Source organism: Erythrolamprus reginae, unplaced genomic scaffold, assembly GCF_031021105.1.
Source record: "Erythrolamprus reginae isolate rEryReg1 unplaced genomic scaffold, rEryReg1.hap1 H_15, whole genome shotgun sequence".
In the NCBI taxonomy this organism is placed as follows: domain Eukaryota; kingdom Metazoa; phylum Chordata; class Lepidosauria; order Squamata; family Dipsadidae; genus Erythrolamprus; species Erythrolamprus reginae.
This window is the reverse complement of record NW_027248468.1, coordinates 266,984-290,859: the sequence shown is the minus strand read 5'-3', so window position 1 is coordinate 290,859 and position 23,876 is coordinate 266,984. Positions and strand designations below refer to the sequence as shown.

At 42.8% G+C, this 23,876-nt stretch overlaps 1 protein-coding gene across 1 annotated transcript in view; it reads right to left on the bottom strand.

Moving 5' to 3' along the window:
• Positions 1 to 23,876, bottom strand: part of LOC139155356 (sodium channel protein type 5 subunit alpha-like) — a 377,085-nt gene that overhangs the window by 221,480 nt on the left and 131,729 nt on the right. The window contains exons 9-11 of the mRNA XM_070730487.1: positions 9,859 to 9,991; positions 4,885 to 5,123; positions 1,222 to 1,395 (exon numbers count right to left, since the gene is read on the bottom strand). Coding sequence (XP_070586588.1) covers positions 1,222 to 1,395; positions 4,885 to 5,123; positions 9,859 to 9,991 — 546 coding nt within the window. The remainder of the gene's footprint in view (positions 1 to 1,221; positions 1,396 to 4,884; positions 5,124 to 9,858; positions 9,992 to 23,876) is intronic.

The window sequence follows — 23,876 nt, the reverse complement described above, 5'->3', positions numbered from 1 at the left end:
ACACTGTGGGTGTGGCTTATTTTATGGGTGTGGCTTGCCAGCCATGTGACCAGGTGGAGTGGCTTGACGATCATGTGACTGGGGGAGTGGCTTAAAGGTCATGAGACTGGTTTAAAGGTGGCCAACTCACATGACAGATTTGGGTTAAGGTGCCTGGCTTCTCTTCACCTGAAAGAGATACAATTTCCTTATCTATTGCTGAACATCCAAAATATACTATTTAATTCTATGTATATATGCCATATACATAGAATTAAATAGTATATGCACACAAAAATATATTATCTACTATATAAACTGTATGTGTACACACACACACACACACTGCACAGCTCTTCTAAAATTATACACATTCAACCTCATTTACTGTGATAGGAAAAACATACCCAGAGCCCAGAAAGGAAAAAAAGAAAAAAATTCAATTTTTTCCTACCGGTTCTGCGTACCTGACCCTACCCATAGGAGCCCATCACTGCATTTAGTGACCATTCAATGTTATGATGGCACTGAAAAAAATTATTTATGACCATTTCTCATATTTACACATTGTAGCCGCCCCCCGGGTCACATGATCAAAAGTCAGGCACCTGACAACCAGCTTATATTAATGAGTGTCCCCTTTTGTGACCTTCTTACAAACAAAGTCAATGGGGAAGCCAGATTCACTTAACAACCGTGGGACCTGACTTAACACCTGCAGGGATTCACTTGAAAACTATTCATTAAAAATAATGAGTCGGGGTGGCGCAGCAGGTAGAGTGCTGTACTGCAGGCCACTGAAGCTGACTTGTAGATCTGAAGGTCAGCGGTTCAAATCTCACCACCGGCTCAAGGTTGGCTCAGCCTTCCATCCTTCCGAGGTGGGTCAAATGAGGACCCGGATTGTGGGGGCCATAGGCTGGCTCTGTTAAAAAGTGCTATTGCTAACATGTTGTAAGCCGCTCTGAGTCTAAGGAGAAGGGCGGCATAAAAATCAAATTAAATAAATAAAATAAATAAATAAAACTGCGGCAAGAAAGTTTGTAAAACGGGGCAAAATCCACTCAGCCAACAGCCTTGCTGACTTAAATGAATGTAGGGCTCAATTGTGGTCCTAAGTGGAGGACTACCATTACTACCCTGTATGCAATTTTATTTTATTTCATTTTAATCCTGCCAAAATTGTTGCACAGGCTTTGCATTTTATGTCTGAGAGAAAAAGAGGAAGGCAAAATGTTTTACCAGTCTAAAGGAGCGTAGCACAGAGACATTCCCCATGCTGGAAAGGCTTAGTTCCATCAAACTTAGCGTGACAATTATACTGTCAAAAATATTCCAGCCTTGCTGAAAATAATAGTATGGATCCAATGCTATAACCTTAAACACCATCTCAGCCGTAAAAATCCCAGTGAAGATCTGCAAAAAAAAAACAAAACACAGGATATTCAGCGTAAGCAGGATTGCCTTGTTATGGGTGGTTTCCCAGATTAATGAGGATACGGTTTATGTTGTATTTGGAGAAGGCGGCACTGGTCTTATTATATGTTTAATAGCAAAAATCTAAAGACTGCCATATATTTGGCTCAGAAATAATCTGGGCTATCCTTTATTTCTCCACCACAATCACGCAATCATTTTATTTTTGGAGAATTGAACCTTTCATAGAAACATAGAAGATTGACGGCAGAAAAAGACCTCATGGTCCATCTAGTCAGCCCTTATCCTATTTCCTGTATTTTATCTTAGGATGGATATACATGTTTAAATTCAGTCCCTGTGGATTTACCAACCACGTCTGCTGGAGGTTTGTTCCAAGCATCTACTCCTCTTTCAGTAAAATCATATTTTCTCACGTTGCTTCTGATCTTTCCCCCAACTAACCTCAGATTGTGTCCCCTTGTTCTTGTGTTCACTTTTCTATTAAAAACACTTCCCTCCTGGACCTTATTTAACCCTTTAATATATTTAAATGTTTCGATCATGTCCCCCCTTTTCCTTCTGTCCTCCAGACTATACAGATTGAGTTCATTAAGTCTTTCCTGATACGTTTTATACTTAAGACCTTCCACCATTCTTGTAGCCCGTCTTTGGACCCGTTCAATTTTGTCAATATCTTTTTGTAGGTGAGGTCTCCAGAACTGAACACAGTGTTCCAAATGTGGTCTCACCAGCACTCTAGACAGCGGGATCATAATCTTTTCTTGAGCATTTATTCCATTGCCTTTTAATTCTCACCCAATTGTCTACCCTGAAATCTTAATGCCTTATTAATTAATCCTTACATGCACAAAAGTCTCTTTTACTTTTCCTAATAATACTGGGTCCAATTCTGATCACCACAATGGGGGGGGGAAAAGTTGCTGAGACCCTAGAAACTGTGTAGAGAGGAGCAAGAAAGTTGATCATATGCAATGTTCTTGCTGGTCATCATACAACCTAGTTGTACGATGACCAGTTGAGAAAAATAGGAATGTTTAGGTTAATGAGGAGAAGGAATAGGGGGGACATGATATCTGTCTTCTACTCCTTGATGGGCTTCCACAGAGATGATGGGATTGACTTATTCTCCAAAGCCTTTGAAGGCAAGACAAGAAGCAATGGGTGGAGGCTTGTTCAAGAGAGATCTAACCCAGAGAAAAGGAGAAATTTCCTGACACCAGGAATCAATCAATGGAATAGCTTCTTCCCTGGAGTCATGGGTGTTCCATTGGCTGGGGAATTCTGAGAGTTGAAGTCCAAATATCTTCAAGTTGCCAAGGTTGGGAAACACTGGACTAGACAACCATGTGGCCTAGAATGGTATAAGGCAGTGATGCCGAACCTATGGCACGGGTGCCACAGGTGGCACATGGAGCTATATCTGCTGGCACGCAAGCCGCTGCCCTAGCTCAGCTCCAACATGCATGTGTTTGCCAGTCAGCTGATTTTTGGCTCGCACAAAGGCTCTGGGAGAGTGTTATCAGCATCTGGGGTGATGGGGGAGGGCGTTTTTACCCTCCCTTGCCTCCAGGGAAGCCTTTGGAGCCTGGGGAGGGCGAAACACGAGCCTACTGGGCCTACCAGAAGTTGGGAAACAGGCCATTTCCGGCCTCCAGAAAGCCTCCGGGAGGCAGGGGAAGTTGTTTTGAGCCTGGCCAGGTATTGAATTATGGGTGTGGACACTCGTACATGCATGATAGCACACGTTCAGGCTCTTTTGGCACCTGAAGAAAAAAAGGGTCGCCATCACTGGCCTAGATGGTATATGTTCTCCTCCCTTGAGCAGGGGGTTGGACTAGAAGACCCCCAAAGTCCCTTCCAGCCTTGTGTTTTTTCAATAATCATGAATGTCTGCAAGAGACTGGGTAAAAAAAGTAGTCCTTCTTCACATAATTTTCTGCATTTCAGCATCTCAATTTTGGAAATACAGCTATCGATAGAAGTCAGTATTTGTAACTCAGGGTTGAAATGTAGGGTCCTTGGTGCTCTCTGAGCCTGGCTGTTTCCTTGAAGATGTTTCATTATTACCCAATAATTACCGAACCAACACTGATGTTATCTAGCTGAGGAATGACATGTCTGCTACAAACCAATCAAACAATCAGAGAGCATCAAGGAATCCAAACTCACAACTGTTATTTACAGTTAATGCCCTTAAAAGTTATATAAGAGATGATATATATAAAAGATAATTCGGTCAAACTGCAAAAAGTGTATTCCATATTTTTCACCCCATCCCATTATGTGAGGTCCCAAGGGAAGATAGGCACACTTTTTTTTAACCCTTAGATTAGGCCACAATTTTGCAACGTTGGCTATTCATCAGCTGTTAAAGACAGGAAGTAACAATAAGAAAGTTTAAGAGGAAACAAAGCAATCAATTGTGATTAGCTTATACAACTAAAGCACCAACTCCTGGTGACAAGCAATATCCTTTTTCTTTTTATGACCAGGAGTTACATGGGTCAAGATGACGATGCATTGACATCACATGAAGCACCAAATTTTGGGCCATTTCCTCCTATTTTTTGTTTCTAAAACTAATAAATGTTACTAGCATAAAATTAATAGCGTGATTTTAAGGGTTTTAAAGAGTTTTGTTCTTTTTTAATGACTTTTGCGACAGTTTAAAAACATTTTGTACTCTTTTTTTTCTCTTTTAACCTTGTTACCTTCCCAGAGTCACAGGAAGACTGGAGGCTAAAACTATATGAAGAACTTTTGCCAGAACTGGATACGTCCAGTCTAATGAAGAGAAGGACTAAGGGTGACATCATAGCTACATAAAAAAGAGTGAATCAACCGATTCTCCAAAGAACCTGAAGGCAGGACAATAAGCAATGATGGAAACTAATCAAGGAGAGACACAACCTAGAACTAAGTAGGAAAAATTTCCTGACAGCGAGAACAATCAATCATTGCCTTCTCAAGTTCTTCTCAAGTTGCCCTCTCAAGTTCTAGGTGCTTCATCACTAGGTGTTTGCAAAAAGAGACTGGATAGTCATTTGCCCAGAATAATAAGGGTCTCCTGGTTAAGCAGGAGGTTGAACTAGAACTTCTAAAGTCACTTTTAACTCTGTTATTCTGAATGAGATGGGCAGACATATACATTTAAAGATAAATAAAAATAAGTAAGCAAATGAATAAATATCTGCCTTATGAACAGGGATGACAATAGCAAGACACACCCAAGGCATATGACTGACCATTGTTAAATATAGGCAATTGGATTACATGGGCTCTTGATCTACTCCATCGTGTCATTTCATTTATCTTCCTGTTGGAATGAATTATTCATTTCCGAACCAGATGCGCTGAGATAGTAACTCCCGGAGCATGATTAAAAATAACTCTGGGAGACATGGCCAAAATGAAGACTATTGGTTGGAGGAAGGAAACAAGACACATGAAACATGACCTACATACCTGATTCCCAACGTTGAGCACCTCCTCAAATTCTTTGGTCATCTTGTAGTGGTCCATGGCCATGAAGAGTGTGTTCATCACAATGCAAAGGGTGATTGTGAGGTCACTGAAAGGATCCATAATGATGAACTTAATTTTCTCCTTGATCAAGAGCCACATTGGGCAGCAATCCCATATGAGAAATCTTACTGCAAAGTGATTCCAGCAAGGAGGACATTTCTGTTGAGATTCCTCAAGCTCTACGTTAGAGGGAACAGAATATGTAGAGGGTAAGTAGCAGTAGTTGGAAGCAGGAAAGGAAAGAAATACATTTGCTGCAACATTCAGCAAATTTTACTTATTCATTTACAAAGGGTTTCATATACAGTGATATCTTGTCTTACAAACTTAATTGGTTCCTGGACGAGGTTCGTTAGGTGAAAAGTTCGTAAGACGAAACAATGCTTCCCATAGGAATCAATGGAAAAGCGATAAATGCGTGCAAGCCCAAAATTCACCCCTTTTGCCAGCTGAAGCGCCCGATTTTGCGCTGCTGCTGGGATTTCCCTGAGGCTCCCCTCCATGGGAAACCCCGCCTCCAGACTTCCGCATTTTTGTGATGCTGCAGGGAAATCCCAGCATAGGAATCCCAGCATCGCAAAAACGGGTGCTTCACTGGCAACGGAAGTCCGGAGGTGGGGTTTCCCAGCGAGGGGAGCCTGAGCAAAATCGCAGCATCGCAAAAACTCCGAAGTCCTTGAAACCCCACCTCCGAACTTCTGTTGCCAGGGAAGCGCCCATTTTTGCAATGCTGGGATTCCCCTGCAGCATCGCAAAAATGCGGAAGTCCGGAGGTGGGTTTCCCATGGAGGGGAGCCTCAGAGGAATCCCAGCAGCACAAAAACGGGCGCTTCGCTGGCAATGGAAGGTCCGGAGGCGGGGTTTCCCAACCAGGGGAGCCTTCGCTTGGCAATGGAAGTCTGGCATCCTAGCGGCAATGGCGGTGGCGGCGGGTTCGTAAGGTGAAAATAGTTCGGAAGAAGAGGCAAAAAAATCTAAACCCCGGGTTCATATCTCGAAAAGTTTGTATGAGGAGGGGTTCGTAAGACGAGGTATCACTGTATTCCAGGATCAGTTGCTTAAAGTATCCAATTTTAGTCCCATGATTGTCATTTACAACTTTCTTGTCAGCTTCCGAAAAGCAAAGTCAATGGGGAAGCCAGAAGGAAAACTCATAATTTGCTCCAGTAAATCACTCCCACTAACAATACCCTCCAAATCCTCCCTAGCTTCCTTTGACACACACACACAGAGCAGGCTCGGCCTTTCTAGCCTCCCACTGGAATGGAAATCCTATGCTTTTTATTTGGAATTTCTACCATTTATGTTGGGTGCAACAAATCCGAACCATAAGTTAAAGTTCAAAAGCTCTATTGCTCAAGCTTATACACAAGAATCTAGTCGATTAAAGTTCAATACTAAATTGGCGCCAGGTAAGAGTCAACACAGTTCAAGAAGGGTTGGATTTTGACATCTGTGGTAACATAACGACTCTAAACAGATTACTCACTTAAACACTTAACCTTACTCCCAGTTCTGCCTCAGTCCTTAGAAAAAGAATCTGTATGCCTTCAGACACTGCTAAAACACAATTCCTAACATTGTCTGCCACCAACTGTACTGGAAAGGACTCTTAACAGCATCATCTGGAGGGCTATAACTTCCATAACCTTCGCACAGAACAAATTCTAAATGCCTCTCTCTTTCCTTGCCCTTATTTTTACCAATTTTACATCTAAGTACAATAGATACAGAATTACATCAGGGAAACTATGGCTAGAAAGAAAGTTCCAGCATGCAACGAAGCACATACAGGCAGTTCTTGATCTAAATGTTGCAATTTTGAACATTTCGGAACCCGTATGTATTTATGACAATTGCAGTGTCTCGGGGTCGCGTGATCGTCTTTTGCAACCTTCCAACAAGCAAAGTCAATGAAGAAGCCAGATTCATTCAACAACTAAATTACTAACTTAACAATTGCAGTGATTCTTTACTGTGACAGGAAAGTTCGCAAACTGGAACAAAACTCACTTAAAAACTGTCTTGCTCACCTGTTCAAAGAGTATAGGTAATGCTCAAGTTATGACCACAATTGAGTTCAAAATTTCTGTTGGTAGGCAAGACAGTTTTATTACTACTACTAATAATTTATTAGATTTGTATGCCGCCCCTCTCTGAGGACTCGGAGCGGCTCATAAGCAATACATATACAAATCCAATATTAAAACAGTTTTAAAAAACCCTTATAAAAAGCAATCATACAATCCATACAAACCATACGTAAATTGAAACAGCTAGGGGTATGTCAATTTCCCCATGCCTGGCGACATAGATGGGTTTTCAGGAGTTTGCAAAAGGCAAGGAGGGTGGGGGCAGTCCTAAACTCCAGGGGGAGTTGATTCCAGAGGGCCGGGGCCGCCACAAGAAGGCTCTTCCCCTGGGTCCCGCCAGACATTGTTTTGTCGACGGGACCTGGAGAAAGCCAACTCTGTAGGACCTGATCGGTCACTGGGATTCGTGCGGCAGAAGGCAGTCCTGGAGGTATTCTGGTCCGATGACATGTAGGGCTTTATAGGTCATAACCAACACTTTGAATTGTGACCAGAAACTGATCGGCAGCCAGTGCAGGCCGCGGAGTGTTGACAAGATAATTAGGTAGACTTAATTATTGATGAGAAAAATTAGGAAGGGCAAAACTATCTGGTATGAAAAATATCCAGAGAATCACTGACAAGGGGAGCATCTAATAGTTGTGTGTTATTACCAATATAACCTGAAGAATCCTGTAACAACGGTATCTATGCACTTTATAAGGCCACGTCCACGCTACAATAAGTGATTACATTCTGGCCATATTATGTAACTTACTTCTCAGTTGATATTTATACAACTGCTCTGTGTAATTCTGAGCTGCTAGAGTTAACCTAATGTTGCTTCTGAATGAAACAATACAAAATCCTATTAAGGGGAGATTAGCAGGATTTCTTTCCCAAAGGTTAAATAAAGATCTCTTACAACAGCTTTCATATGGGACACATATTCCCCACATCTATCTCATGCACTGTGACTGCAACCCCAAGAGCTTGAAAAATGCTGCCCGGGAATTCTGGGTGTTGTAGTCCCAGTGCATCTGGAAGCTGTTAGATTAGAGGAAGGCTGATATAGAACAGGCTGCCATTCAACAAGCAATCTGCAAAATGGTGCATGACTTGATATTCTATTCTCTACGACCACAAGTGGGACCAGAATTTCCATTAAAATTGTTATAATAATCCCATTATTGTTGTGGCACTAAATTGATTTTAGAACCATTTTTTAAATGTCGGTCATTAACGGAATAATTATGGAAGTTAAATGAATCATGAGGTCATTAAGTGAATCAGCTTCTCTCCAATTTCTGATTTTGCCAAAAATTAGCAAGAAAAGTCACAAATCACGATCATGTCACCACAGGATATTGCAACTGGTCATAAATGCGAGCCAGCTGCCAAGTGCTTAAATTACAATTACATGAAGACCTTGGAGGGCAATGATTGTAAATGTGAGTACAGATCATAGATCACTTTTTCTGAGGGCACTGTAACTTTCAATAGTGGCTAAAGAAACAGTCCTAAGTCAAGGATTGCCTACTGTATATATCACGATATTTCTGATCTTGTAATTCAGGGGTCTCCAAACTTAGCAACTTTAAGACTTGGGGACATACTCCCAGAATTCCTCAATCTGCCACAAGAGCTGAAGTATTCTGGGAGTTATCATATTTTTCGCTGTATAAGACGCACCTATTTCCTCCCTAAAATAGGCTGATAGTTAGGGTGCGTCTTATACTCTGAATGTAGCTTTCCCCCCCACCCCACACACACACCACACACACACCAGCCCTAACTAGCTCCCAGCTCTTACCTTGCAGGCTCTTTCATTGTTTTTCTCTGCGAATAATGTTTTCCCAGCCCGAAGTCTTTGCAGGTTTTTTTCACAGCTCTAAATTGCTCAGAGTAAGTTTCTTTCCAGCCCTAACCAGGTGCTAAAAATGTTCCTAGCTCTTACCGGCTTGCAAGCTCTTTCATTGTTACTCTCTGCAAAGAAGAATGTTTTCCAAGCCCTAAGTCTTTGCATTGCTGTATCTGCTCAGACTGTTTATTTCCAGGTACAAATGATGTTCCCAGCTCTTACTGGCTTCCAAGCTTGTTGCTTGTTGCTTGTTACGTGCAGAATGCGGCCGCGAGAGCTATTGTGGGGCTCCCTAGATTTGCCCACATCTCGTCAACACTCCACGGCCTGCATAGGTTGCCGATTAGTTTCCGGTCACAATTTAAAGTGTTGGTAATGACCTATAAAGACCTACATGGCATCGGACCATAATACCTTCAGAACTGTCTTCTGCCGCAAGAATTCCAGCAACTGATTAGGTCCTACAGAGTTGGCCTTCTCCGGGTCCCGTCGACTAAACAATGTCGTCTGCCAGGCCCCAGGGGAAGAGCCTTCTCTGTGGCAGCCCTGGCCCTCTGGAATCAACTCCCCCCCAGAGATCAGAACTGCCCCCACCCTCCTTACCTTTTGTAAGTTACTGAAGACCCACCTATGTCATCAGGCATGGGGAAATTGAGCCCCTGGGTTTATATTATTTATGTATGGTATGTGATGTATGGTTTTAATAATGGGGTTTAAATTAAATTAAATTAAATTAAATTAAATTATTATTACACTCTCAGAATAATTTTTTAAAGTCCTTAACCAGGGTATAAAATAATGTGCTGAATCTGACCAGACTAAGGACGTTAGCCAGATGAATATCTGGTAAGCAGATTCTTTCCCCTATTTTCCTCCCTAAAAACTAAGGCGCGTCTTATCCTCTGAAAAAATATGGTAAATCTTAAAATTGTCAAGTTTGGAGACACCTGCCCTAGGTAGAGTATCATAGGGAAATCTTACCTTCCAGGGCACTGGTGATGATGCTAACAGCGCTGACCGCACGTTGCCTTTGAAAGTGTTCCTCGGGATGCTCCATAGAAAGGCGGTGGGGTGATAAAAGCTGCCTCTTGTTCAGGTCTTCAGATAGGGAGGTCTAGGTCAAGAAACATACCCATGAATAGCTCACGCGGGCCAAACAATGCATATCTTGTGTCCTTGAATACGACTTTTATTTTTTAATTGGCTTGTCTTTATTCCTACACCTGCAGCATTTCCAAAGAGGTGAAGTCTCTGCTATGAACAGTTTTGTCAAAGCAAAAAGATTAGTAGCTAGTTGTGATTGGAGGGAAAAGGGGCAGTGGTCCATAATTTTAAAAACAGAATTATTCCTCCCCTTGGTTGTTGGGATATATCATTTATCAGCAGCATATAAATAACAGTCAGAATATCAGCCTGAAGGACATTGGAAGCAAAGATTGTAGCCTAGTAAGTTCCTGAGACTGGTAGGTGTCGCCCTCATTCACTATTCTATCTCAAACTCTTACCACATCCAGCCCAATATACAAAGAAGGAAAAATCAGACGCTTGGCAAGTGCCTCACATTTGTGATAGTTGCAGTGTCCTCGTGTCACCTTTTATGAGCTTCTGGAAAGAAAAGTCAACAGGGAAGGCAGTTTCACTTAACAACCATATTACTAATTGTTGTGGTTAGCTCTGGCCCAGCTCCTGCCCCAAGGACTGTGGATGTGGGGGAGACATCCACATGCTGCAGGCCTGTTTTGCCCCCGGTGGAATCTGCTGATCAAGGCTCCTCTGACCAAGAAGACATGGGTGACAGGGAGGAGAGTGTGGCAGACAGCTCAGAAGGAGATCAATTATCTAGCTCCTCCTTGGATTCGGAACAAGAGTTAATGATACAGCCACGCATGCGGAGAGCGATGCACAGGCAACAACAATTGAGAGATTATTATCAAAGAAAATGAGGCCACCTGTGGTTGGGTGGGGTTGTGGTAATTAGTGAGGCTGCTATAAAGAGCAGCCTGTGGGTTTGGCCATTGTGGAGGATTATCTGATCGTTGTGTTTCGTGACTGCTTTGCTGACTTTGACCTTTTATGTGCTGATTTTCCCCCGCTTTGAAACTAAACCAGAGCAAAGTGTGTTTCACTTTGTGAAAGAAGAAGGACTGTGAATTGCCTCACAGCTGCAAGCTAAGTATCACAGAACTGATAAGGGACTTGTACAAATTACCACTTTGTTTGGAGACCAGTGCTCTTTGCTATACCAAAAGAGGGCTTGGTTTAAGTGAATTTTCAGTATAAAGAACATTGTTTTGAATGTTCAAACGTGTATGTGTCTGAAATTTGTACCTGTGAATTTTGGGGAGGATTCTACCAGAGAGCCCGACAGAACACTAATTTAACAATTTCAGTAATTCACTTAACAATTGTGGCGAGAAACATCATAAAATGGGGCAAAATTCACTTGACATCTGTCTTTCTCAGCAACAGAAAATTTTGGCTCAACTGTGGCCATAAGTCAAGGACTACTTATAAATACATAGTTATGTTGGTTGTAGTGAACAAATCTAGGTTAACCTCCCTCCCCCACGGAAGTCATTATGAAAGAGTCCACGCTTGCTAAAGTTAACTCAGCTTTTGTTCTCTTCCGATAGTTAAGAGCTCCCTTGGCAAGTAGGAGATCTTTGTTTTTCCAAACTCCACTTCCGCTAATGTTTCTAAATGACAAATAGATGCTAGCAGATGTAGCAATTGTAGGAGTGGATCTATGGCAGGCAAGGGCTGTTTTTTGCAGAATAGGAGATACAGTAATACCTCATCTTACGAACTGAATTGGTTCCAGGACGAGGTTCGTAAGGTGAAAAGTTTGTAAGATGAAACAATGTTTCCCATAGGAATCAATGGAAAAGCCAATAATGCGTGCAAGCCGATTAGGAAAAACCAAAACATTAAGGCTTTAAAAAAAAAAGCTGCCGCCAGACGAAGCTGAGGCGAACGGAGTGGGGGGAGGGAAACCCATGGAGATGCAGAGGGGAGAATGGGGCAGGACAGAGTGGAGAAAAACGGAGGAAACCCATGGAGATCCAGAGGGGAGAATGGGGCAGGACAGAGTGGAGAAAAACGGAGGAAACCCATGGAGATCCAGAGGGGAGAATGGGGCAAGACAGGGTGGAGAAAAATGGAGGAAACCCATGGAGATCCAGAGGGGAGAATGGGGCAAGAAAGAGTGGAGAAAAACGGAGGAAACCCATGGAGATCCAGAGGGGAGAATGGGGCAGGACAGGGTGGAGAAAAACGGAGGAAACCCATGGAGATCCAGAGGGGAGAATGGGGCAAGACAGGGTGGAGAAAAACGGAGGAAACCCATGGAGATCCAGAGGGGAGAATGGGGCAGGACAGGGTGGAGAAAAACGGAGGAAACCCATGGAGATCCAGAGGGGAGAATGGGGCAGGACAGGGTGGGGAAAAATGGGGGAAACCCATGGAGATCCAGAGGGGAGAATGGGGCAAGACAGGGGGGGAAAAACGGGGGAAACCCATGGAGATCCAGAGGGGAGAATGGGGCAGGACAGGTTGGAGAAAAACGGAGGAAACCCATGGAGATCCAGAGGGGAGAATGGGGCAGGACAGGGTGGGGGAAAATGGGGGAAACCCATGGAGATCCAGAGGGGAGAATGGGGCAAGACAGGGTGGGGAAAAATGGGGGAAACCCATGGAGATCCAGAGGGGAGAATGGGGCAGGACAGGGTGGGGAAAAACGGAGGAAACCCATGGAGATCCAGAGGGGAGAATGGGGCAGGACAGAGTGGAGAATAACGGAGGAAACCCATGGAGATCCAGAGGGGAGAATGGGGCAAGACAGGGTGGGGAAAAACGGAGGAAACCCATGGAGATCCAGAGGGGAGAATGGGGCAGGACAGAGTGGAGAAAAACGGAGGAAACCCATGGAGATCCAGAGGGGAGAATGGGGCAAGACAGGGTGGGGAAAAACGGAGGAAACCCATGGAGATCCAGAGGGGAGAATGGGGCAGGACAGAGTGGAGAAAAACGGAGGAAACCCATGGAGATCCAGAGGGGAGAATGGGGCAGGACAGGGTGGGGAAAAATGGAGGAAGCCCATGGATATCCAGAGGGGAGAATGGGGCAGGACAGAGTGGAGAAAAACGGAGGAAACCCATGGAGATCCAGAGGGGAGAATGGGGCAAGACAGGGTGGGGAAAAACGGAGGAAACCCATGGAGATCCAGAGGGGAGAATGGGGCAGGACAGGGTGGGGAAAAACGGAGGAAACCCATGGAGATCCAGAGGGGAGAATGGGGCAGGACAGGGTGGGGAAAAAACGGGGGAAACCCATGGAGATCCAGAGGGGAGAATGGGGCAGGACAGGGTGGAGAAAAATGGAGGAAACCCATGGAGATCCAGAGGGGAGAATGGGGCAGGACAGAGTGGAGAAAAATGGAGGAAACCCATGGAGATCCAGAGGGGAGAATGGGGCAAGACAGGGTGGAGAAAAACAGAGGAAACCCATGGAGATCCAGAGGGGAGAATGGGGCAAGACAGGGTGGGGAAAAACGGAGGAAACCCATGGAGATCCAGAGGGGAGAATGGGGCAGGACAGGGTGGGGAAAAACGGAGGAAACCCATGGAGATCCAGAGGGGAGAATGGGGCAAGACAGGGTGGGGAAAAATGGAGGAAACCCATGGAGATCCAGAGGGGAGAATGGGGCAGGACAGGGTGGGGAAAAATGGAGGAAACCCATGGAGATCCAGAGGGGAGAATGGGGCAGGACAGGGTGGAGAAAAACGGAGGAAACCCATGGAGATCCAGAGGGGAGAATGGGGCAAGACAGGGTGGGGAAAAACGGAGGAAACCCATGGAGATCCAGAGGGGAGAATGGGGCAGGACAGAGTGGAGAAAAACGGAGGAAACCCATGGAGATCCAGAGGGGAGAATGGGGCAAGACAGGGTGGGGAAAAACGGAGGAAACCCATGGAGATCCAGAGGGGAGAATGGGGCAAGACAGGGTGGGGAAAAACAGAGGAAACCCATGGAGATCCAGAGGGGAGAATGGGGCAGGACAGGGTGGGGAAAAACAGAGGAAACCCATGGAGATCCAGAGGGGAGAATGGGGCAGGACAGGGTGGGGAAAAACGGAGGAAACCCATGGAGATCCAGAGGGGAGAATGGGGCAAGACAGGGTGGGGAAAAACGGAGGAAACCCATGGAGATCCAGAGGGGAGAATGGGGCAGGACAGGGTGGGGAAAAACAGAGGAAACCCATGGAGATCCAGAGGGGAGAATGGGGCAGGACAGGGTGGGGAAAAACGGAGGAAACCCATGGAGATCCAGAGGGGAGAATGGGGCAAGACAGGGTGGGGAAAAACGGAGGAAACCCATGGAGATCCAGAGGGGAGAATGGGGCAGGACAGGGTGGGGAAAAACGGGGGAAACCCATGGAGATCCAGAGGGGAGAATGGGGCAGGACAGGGTGGGAAAAAACGGGAGGAACTCAAGTCTGGAGGTGGGGCATCCCAGCGGCCGGCGGCAGGTTCGTAAGGTGAAAAAAGTTCGTAAGAAGAGGCAAAAAAATTCCGAACCCTGGGTTCGTATCTTGAAAAGTTCGTATGACGAGGGGTTCGTATCATTAGGTACCACTGTACTCTGGACATGTCTAAGATGGCTGAACTGTTTAACACAAATCTACTCCGGAAGACATTTCCTCTGATGAAAAGGCTGTTGGCACAATGGCACCCAGGCATAAATTATTTGGAAAGAAAGTTGTGTACCAACTGACAGAGTAAAAAAAGAAAAAAAAAGAATGCACAGCTCCAAAATTATATAGAAAAGTTTCCTTGGCTCATATTTCACACTGAATTAAAATGATCAGAGACTGTCCGTTTTAACAAATTCCAAAGATTCAGCTATAAAATGCTCTTTGTTATGACAAACATAACAAATCCAAAATACTTCTTCAGGGAATATGGTTCAGTTCACATTAGACCAGAGATAGTCATTAAGTAATTTTATTTGTTTGTTTATTTATTTGCATCCAGCTTTTATTTTTACAAATAACTCACCATGATGAGCATACCTAATACTTCTTCTTTCTATTTTTCCCACAACAACAAACCTGTGGTGTGGGTTGGATTATGACACAATAACTAACTCAAAGTTACCCAGTTGGGTTTCATGCCTAAAGTGGGACTAGAACTCACTGCCTTCTGGTGATTGACCCAAAGTCCACCAGATAGCTTTCATACCTAGGACTAAACTGGAACTCACTGTCTCCTGATTTCTAGTCTGATACCTTAACCACTAAACATAACAGCCCTTCATGGCATTGGGCCAGAATATCTCCGGGACCCCCTTCTGTCACACGAATCCCAGCAACCGGTTAGGTCCCACAGAGTTGGCCTTCTCCGGGTCCCGTCAACTAAACAATGTCGTCTGGCAGGACCCAGGGGAAGAGCCTTCTCTGTGGTGGCTCCGACCCTCTGGAACCAGCTCCCCCCAGAGATTAGGATTTCCCCCACCCTCCTTGCCTTTCGTAAACTCCTTAAAACCCACCTCTGCCGTCAGGCATGGGGGAATTGAAACATCTTCCCCTTACCCATGTAGTTTTTGTGTATGATTTGATTGGGTGTTGTTTTTTATATATTGGGGTTTATTTTTTGGACTTTTTAATCTAAAACTGTAATTTAGATTTTTAAATATTAGATTTGTTACTATGTACTGTTTTTTACCATTGTTGTGAGCCGTCCTGATTCTGCGGAGAGGGGCGGCATATAAATCCAATAAATCTAATCTAAATCTAATCTATAACTACAGTAGCTCTTATTAATGAAAGTCAGAAGTGAATTAACATCTCTACTAATGTTTTCCTCTAATTCAGTACTTTTTTGTAGTGGGGAACTGGTTTTGAGGGAAAAACAATTTTTCTACAGATTGGCAGTGGGGGCATTGAGGAAGGGGAATGGTTTCATGCCCTACTTAGCTCCCAAATATGAGATGAAATTTGTGTGGACCGATTCCTTACAGGCCATGGCCTAGTTCCAAGTCTGAAGCCTCAGGACTGGCACCTCTCCACTAATTTACACAGTAGCATATTTCTCAATTATTCTTGTTCATTGTAGGTGGAGAAGGGATACAAAACAATTAATTAATGTAGAAATGTCAAAGAGTCCACCACAACTGATAAAGAAATGTAAACAGGTAAAAAGGAAAGGAGTAATTAACAATGTTAGTTTGTCAAAAGAGCAAAGAAAAACTGGATGTAAATATATGTATTCACACAAAGGATTATGGACAAAAGTCAGTTAGCATTTGTTGTTTAAAGACAAAGATATACTGTGGTATGTAGCCAAGAATGTAAATTATAATTAATTATAATTAATTAATTAATGGAATTTGTCAAATAAAAATGAGAACAAGAATAAAAGGGAAAAAATACAGTGACAGGGACAAGAGGCACGTTAGTGTACTTATGCACACCTTCACTACTGATCACTTAAGTATGAGGTAAAGTCCACGGGAGTTAATTTGTGACTGAAACTATGAAAATTTGTAACTGAGGCAACTGAATCAGATAGGACATTGACAACTCTATTACAGAAATCATTTTTTTTTTTACAATCAAGTTTATAACAATTTACATTGGGTTTAAAGCGGTTGTTCGTGCATGTATTATTGTGATTAATACAGAAAAAGTCATTTACAGAAAAAAAAACATTGCTACGTATAATTTACTGCATATAGGTTTGGCCGCAAGCGTTGCAGTTCTAAATTATTCAAAGAAGAATTTCAGACTTAATAGCATAAAGAATTCTATTCTTCACTTTTCTCGTGAAGTACTTTTAAATCTGCTTGATTGTACTGATGTCAGATATATTATGGTGGGGATTCCAAACAGTTGAAGAATATTTGTGAGGGGAAAAATTGTGAGGGAACCCGATCCAATAAATCAATTCTTCAATAAATAAATAAAAATCTTCAATATCCTTCTTTTCTTCTGAAACAAACACCATTGTTAATAAAGGGGTATTCTTTTTAGTGTCTATCATTTGTCGGTGGGTGTCAGCTATTACTTTTCCCTGGCAGCTGCAAAAATAACCAGTTACTAGAATGATCTGGAATCAAAATGGCAGCTGCCAATTTCCCACTTTCGAAATGAAGCAGTGACCAACATACGTTAAGGAAACTAGAACAGCCGGGATGAAGTAGCAAAAGCGTTTCTGTTCTTTCTCACACTCACAAACAACAGAGTTCAAGAGGAAACATTACTATTTTGAAATGCATGCAAGCAATAAGATTTATAAAATTATAATAAGATTTATAAAATTAAAATCAATCTGTATAGTCTGGAGGACAGAAGGAAAAGGGGGGGGACATGATCGAAACATTTAAATATGTTAAAGGGCTAAATAAGGTCCAGGAGGGAAGTGTTTTTAATAGGAAAGTAAACACAAGAACAAGGGGACACAATCTGAAGTTAGTTGGGGGAAAGATCAAAAGCAACATGAGAAAATATTATTTTACTGAAAGAGTAGTAGATCCTTGGAACAAACTTCCAGCAGACGTGGTAGATAAATCCACAGTAACTGAATTTAAACATGCCTGGGATAAACATATATCCATCCTAAGATAAAATACAGAAAATAGTATAAGGGCAGACTAGATGCACCATGAGGTCTTTTTCTGCCGTCAGTCTTCTATGTTTCTATAATGAAGTCATAAAATCAAAGAGGTTTTCAAAGGTGATGCTCAATCAAATACTGTGAATTTTTAAAAGATATTGTTAAACATCACATAGAATAGGACCGAGGAGACGACAAGACAGCTGTTGTTGAAAAAAATTTCCCATAATTTATGTAATGGAAATGTGTGATGAATTTATATGTACAATCATTATGCAAAGGCAGAAAAAAAGCTTACAACAGAAAACTTCATGGTAAAAAGCAGCTGCGCTTAGTAAATATGGTTTTAAGAAGGCTTGCCGTAGATTTATATTAAAAACTATGTACTGTGGGAGATGTTTAATTCAAAACTTCTTATCTAGAGAAAGTTGCAAACTACAATTTAATGCAAATTGTTTTAAAAAATTATTTGCCTTAAAAAAAATGAAGTGTAAGACAGAAAACACTACTTAATATTAACTTAGAAAAAAAGAAATCACTTGAGTTCAGCTGGTATTTATTTTCCTATGACTAGATTAATAGAACTTTTCATAAATATTGATAGTACAACCTTTGGTGGTTGTCATTGTTACCTGCATTATTATATTAATAATATTTTATTGTATTTTATGCTAGTTTTATTCATATTATAGTTTCATAAAGTATTAAGCAGTAAAGCTACTGGTTTCATTTTGTTGCAGGTGGCACTAAAGCTTGGCATGTTAAGATAAATTCCACTTGAAGTTTTTTTTTTGCTTACATATTTATACAACAATTGATCCCTATGCAATTTCCATACTAAGAGTGAGAATGAGTTTCTTTATTAAAAAAACCCACCCCTCTTTGTAGACACATAGCTTGAACATGATCGTACAATGAGTTGCCTGTACCAAAATAGTCTAAGTCAGGGTTGTCAAACTTGATTTCATTGAGGGCCACATCAGGGTTGTGTTCGACCTTGGGGGGATGTGGGGGGGGGGGATCTTGACATCACTCGTGTCAGCGGCACCTGTGGTGACCTGAGCGCTCTGCCAGTGAAAATGGGCTCCCAAGCTCTGTTTTCGGCTGCAACGGCCTCCTGCAACCCTCTGCCAGTGAAAATAGGAGTTGGGAGTTCTGCCCGTGGCCCTCTCAAAATCCGTTTTTGTCTGCGATGGCCTCACAACCGTCTATCAGCACAAGCAGAGCTTGGGAGTGCTCCCAAGCTCCATTTTCACTGACACTCCAGGCTGTTCCTTGGTATTTCCAGGGTGATCCTGTGGACCAGATCTAAGCACCCTCCAGGAAGGATCTGCCCCACCGGGCCTTGAGTTTGACTCCTCTGATCTACGCAGTTCACAAAAACCTACCAAAATTTGTGGATAAGCAACCACTGCATCTCTGATACAGGATCTAACGTAGGCACACTCTCTGAAGACAATTTTAATTGAGGAAAAGCCATAATTAGCATTTGCATTAGCTATTTATGTGTTTCAAGAATTGAGGATAATATTCTCAGCAGCTTCCAAAGGATTTAAACCAATATCCATTTTGCTAATGCTGAGGGTACTCAATACCTACTGATTAAAGTGGGAAGTAAAACCCTTGCCTGTTCTTTGCTTGGAGAAACAACAGCAATATATGAGTTAAACTGAAGGGTGATAGTGCTCTCCATTAAGCTGCTGGTATTCTCCGATGTGGACCAGTGAACATTTTAATAAACATACATATTAATAGAATATTAGTCATCAGCTGCACACTTCTTTGTAGGCTGAGTAGAAGATATTGGGTGGTGCTGTAAAATCAGCATCTTCTTACCTACTACGTTTTGATAAATCACAATTTATGATCCACATCTTTGAAGGAAACTCTATTAACTCTATTTTTTTCCTTTGAATTTTTATGTTGGTGTACTGCACCTAGGCTTTGTGGATTGTAATGGGCTATAAAGCCTGTAACTTTCATCCACCCATTGTCCGTTTTCTTTTTTACAACTCAGCCAGGTAAACCAGAATCTATTAAGGAAACTCAATCTGTAGAGGTTGTAGTGCTGGTAGGTACTAATTTTCTCTGTACCAGTTTTAACATTTCTCTTCCTACTTGGTATCCTCCAGATATACAGTTAATTCTCAAATTGATCCAACTGATTCAAAATTTCTGTTGCTAAGCCAGACAGTTGTTAAGTGAGTTTTGCCCCATTTTAGGACAATTCTTGCCATGGTTGTTAAGTACAGTGGTACCTCTCCCTAACAATGCCTCTACTTACAAACTTTTCTAGATAAGAACCGGGTGTTCAAGATTTTTTTTTGCCTCTTCTCAAGAACCATTTTCCACTTACAAACCTGAGCCTCCAAAACTGTAACTGGAAAAGGAGGGAGAAGCTCCGTGGGGTTGCTCTAGGAATCTCCTGGGAGGAAACAGGGCCAGAAAAGGCAGGGAGAAGCCTCTGTGGGGCCTTTCTAGGAATCTCCTGGGAGGAAACAGGTCCAGAAAAGGCAGGGAGAAGCCTCTGTGGGGCCTTTCTAGGAATCTCCTGGGAGGTAACAGGGCATGAAAAGGCGGAGAAAGCCTCCCTGGGATCTCTCTGGGAATCTCCTGGGAGGAAACAGGGCCAGAAAAGGCATGAAGAAGCCTCCGTGGGGCCTCCCTAGGAATCTCCTGGGAGGAAACAGGGCCTCCACCCTCCCTGTGGTTTCCCCAATCGCACACATTATTTGATTTTACATTGATTCCTATGGGAAAAATTGCTTCTTCTTGCAAACTTTTCTACTTAAGAACCTGATCACGGAACGAATTAAGTTCGTATGTAGAGGTACCCACTGTAAATTGTTGCTGATGTTAAGTTAGTATCAGACTTCCCCGTTGAGCCTGCTTGCCAGAAGATCACAAGAGGGGATCCCATGAACCCAGGACATTGCAACCATCATCAATACATGTCAAGCTGAATTTTGATCATGTGGCCGTGGGGTGTTACAAGTGTCATAAATGGTCATAGGTTGTGCTTTTCAGTGCTTTGAGCAGTCACTAAATGAACTGCTGTAAGTCAAAAACTACCTGTACTACATTGACACTTGTATACTCACACACATTCTAGAGAACATCTGGTCAGTACATGGTAGCCAGCAGGTGTCAGAAGTCACCGAGATAACTTCAGGTCTTCTAAATCTGTTTTCTTCATGTCAGTTCTTAGTGTGTACACTGCTTGGTACAGTGATGGCAAACCTATGGCAGGGTGCCGCAGGTGGCACACGGAGCCATATCTGCTGGCAGGCAAGCTCAGTTCCAGAGTGCATCTGTGTGCTGGCCCCTGATTTTTGGCTCACACAGAGGCTCTGTGAAGCCATTTATGGTTTCCAGAAAGCTTCTGGAGGGATGGGGGAAGGCGTTTTTACCTTTCACCAGCTCCAGGGAAGCCTCTGGAGCCTGGACAGGGCAAAACACGAGCCTACTGGGCGCACCAGAAGTTGAGAAACAGGCCATTTCCAGCCTTCAGAAGACCTCTGGAGGGCGGGGAAAAGCTGTTTTTGCCCTCTCTGGGCATTGAAATATGGGTGTGGGCACTTGCACATGCATGATAGCGCAAGCACACACACACTCTTCCAGCATCCAAGGCAAATAAGGTTTGCCATCACTGCCTTAGTATATTGGCTCATCTCTTCGAAGATAACACTGGATCACTGGAGCATCATCACGATATGATCAGCTATCTGTCCTCTAGTCCAGGATTTATGATAGGGTTTTTAGTTTAATTATGATAGGGTTTTTAGGTTTTTTTTAATATTAGATTTGTGCCTGTATAATACTGTTTTTATCATGTTGTGAGACGCCCCGATTCTTCGGAGAGGGGTGGCATACAAATCTAATAAATTATTATTATTATTTCTCAACCTCATAGAAACATAGAAGATTGATGGCAGAAAAAGACCTCATGGTCCATCTAATCTGCCCTTATACTATTCCTTTTATTTTATCTTAGGATGGCTATATGTTTATCCCAGGCATAATGCTGAGATTTTGCTGAGGCTCTCCGAACTTCCGTTGCCAGCGAAGTGCCCGTTTTCATGCTGGGGGGATTCCCCTGCTGGGATTCCCCTACAGCATCGCAAAATTCAGAGGTGGGGTTTCCCATGGAGGGGAGCCTGAGGGGAATCCCACCAGTGCAAAAATGGGCGCTTTGGCTGGCAATGGAAGTCTGGAGGCGAGGCATCCCAATGGCAGCGGCGGATTTGTAAGGTGAAAATAGTTCGGAAGAAGAGGCAAAAAAATCTTAAACCCCGGGTTTGTATCTCAAAAAGTTTGTATGACGAGGGGTTCGCAGGACGAGGTGTTACTGTATATAGATAGATTTGCTTTGTATTAGAATGGACATCTGCATTCTACTGAGTGAATTTCCATAGAATTAAATCAGGGGTGATTGTGCTGCTGGTTCACTCAGATTCGCACTGTGCGCATCCCCACAGCAATGAAAAAGTAGCTTCTGCACATGTGCAGAAGCAAAATCCAAGATGGCGACATCCACGGATACATCAATAGAACTGGCTCCGTGATGTCATCGCCGAATTACTAACAGTTCTAAAGAACCGGTGGGAATCCACTTCTGAATTAAATAGAATAGAATCATGAGAACACGAAGATGGCTAGGCAGCTGTAAGGTTAACACAGGTCACAGTTTCATATTCTCTTTTTCATTCCATTATTGTATCTGTTCGTGGGCTTTCCCTCCATAATAATATAGCTATGATTCAGTGTTTCTGTCTTCATCCCTGAGGAATATTTAATTCTGCTGTACTAGCAAATCCGCTCTGAATTATAAGCAAGGAACAGTTGAAATGTAAACATCCACAAATCAAGACCGGAGAAACAATTTAGGCATCCAAGGTCAGCAGAAATGTGGAATCAAGCCCTGGAGCTCTGAACATGTTTAGTTATGTATCTATTTTTAGATGTATATCCCATCTTTTGTTCAGGAACTCAAGAATTCCCCCAAGAACCCAGAGAGGTATGAGGGATTCTTGGTGCTCTGAGCTTGCATGGTTTCTTGCAGACATTTCATTACCCAAACTATAGATGACTATGTGAAGGAGAGCAAAGAGTCAGTGTTGATGGAGGTCAACAATAGGAAGCTTCTCAAGGTGAAGCAAACTAAGGACCAGTACAGAAAAACTGTAACTCAATGTCGTATGGACAGTTGGCAGAACAAAGCATTGCATGGCCAGTTCTTGGAGAAGATTGAAGGCAAAGTGGATAAAGAAAAGACCTGGTCATGGCTTACAAGTGGAACACTCAAAAAGGAGACAGAAGGACTAATACTGGCGGCACAAGAACAGGCCATTAGAACAAATGCTGTCAAAGCCAGAATTGAAAAATCAATAGACGATCCAAAGTGCAGACTCTGTAAAGAAACAGATGAAACAATCGATCACTTACACAGCTGCTGCAAAAAGATTGCACAGACTGACTACAAGCATAGACATGATGCTATGGCACAGATGATCCACTGGAACTTGTGCCAGAACTACCATTTACCAGTGGCAAAGAACTGGTGGGATCATAAGCCCGAAAAAGTGGTCGAAAATGAGCAAGCAAAACTACTGTGGGACTTCCGACTTCAGACTGACCGAATTCTGAAACATAACACACTAGACATCCTGATTGTGGAGAAAAAGAAAGTATGGATCATCAACATCGCAATCCCAGGAGACAGCAGAATTGAGGAGGAACAGCTAGAGAAATTAGTGAAATACAAAGATCTAAAAATCGAGCTGCAACGACTCTGACATAAGCCAGTGAAAGTGGTCCCAGTGGTACTTGGCACGCTGGGCACAGTGCCAAAGGATCTCAGCGGACATTTGAAAACCATCGGAATTGACAAAATCTCCAATTGTCAATTGCAAAAGGCCACTTTAATGGGATGCGCACATATAATTCGCCGCTACATCATGCAGTCCTAGGTGCTTGGGAAGTGCCCGACTGGTGATGAAATACGAAATCCAACATAGTGATCTCGTTTGCTGTGTTGTATTGACATAATAATAATAATAATAATAATAATAATAATAATAATAATAATAATAATAATAATAATGTTACTACTACTACTACTACTACTACTACTACTACTAATAATAATAATAATAATAATAATTATTATTATTATTATTATTAATTAGATTTGTATGCCTGCCCTCTCCGAAGAGTAAGTAACATCATCAGTGCTAGTAGGGAGTGGAGTTTGCTTTCCATTTATATTCAGGACAGGTTCAGCCACTAGAACTAAACTGACGTGAGCAAACCACACTCCATACTAGCATTGATGGTGTTATGAAACATCATAAGCGTGCATAAGATCACCATTGTGCCTATCGCCCC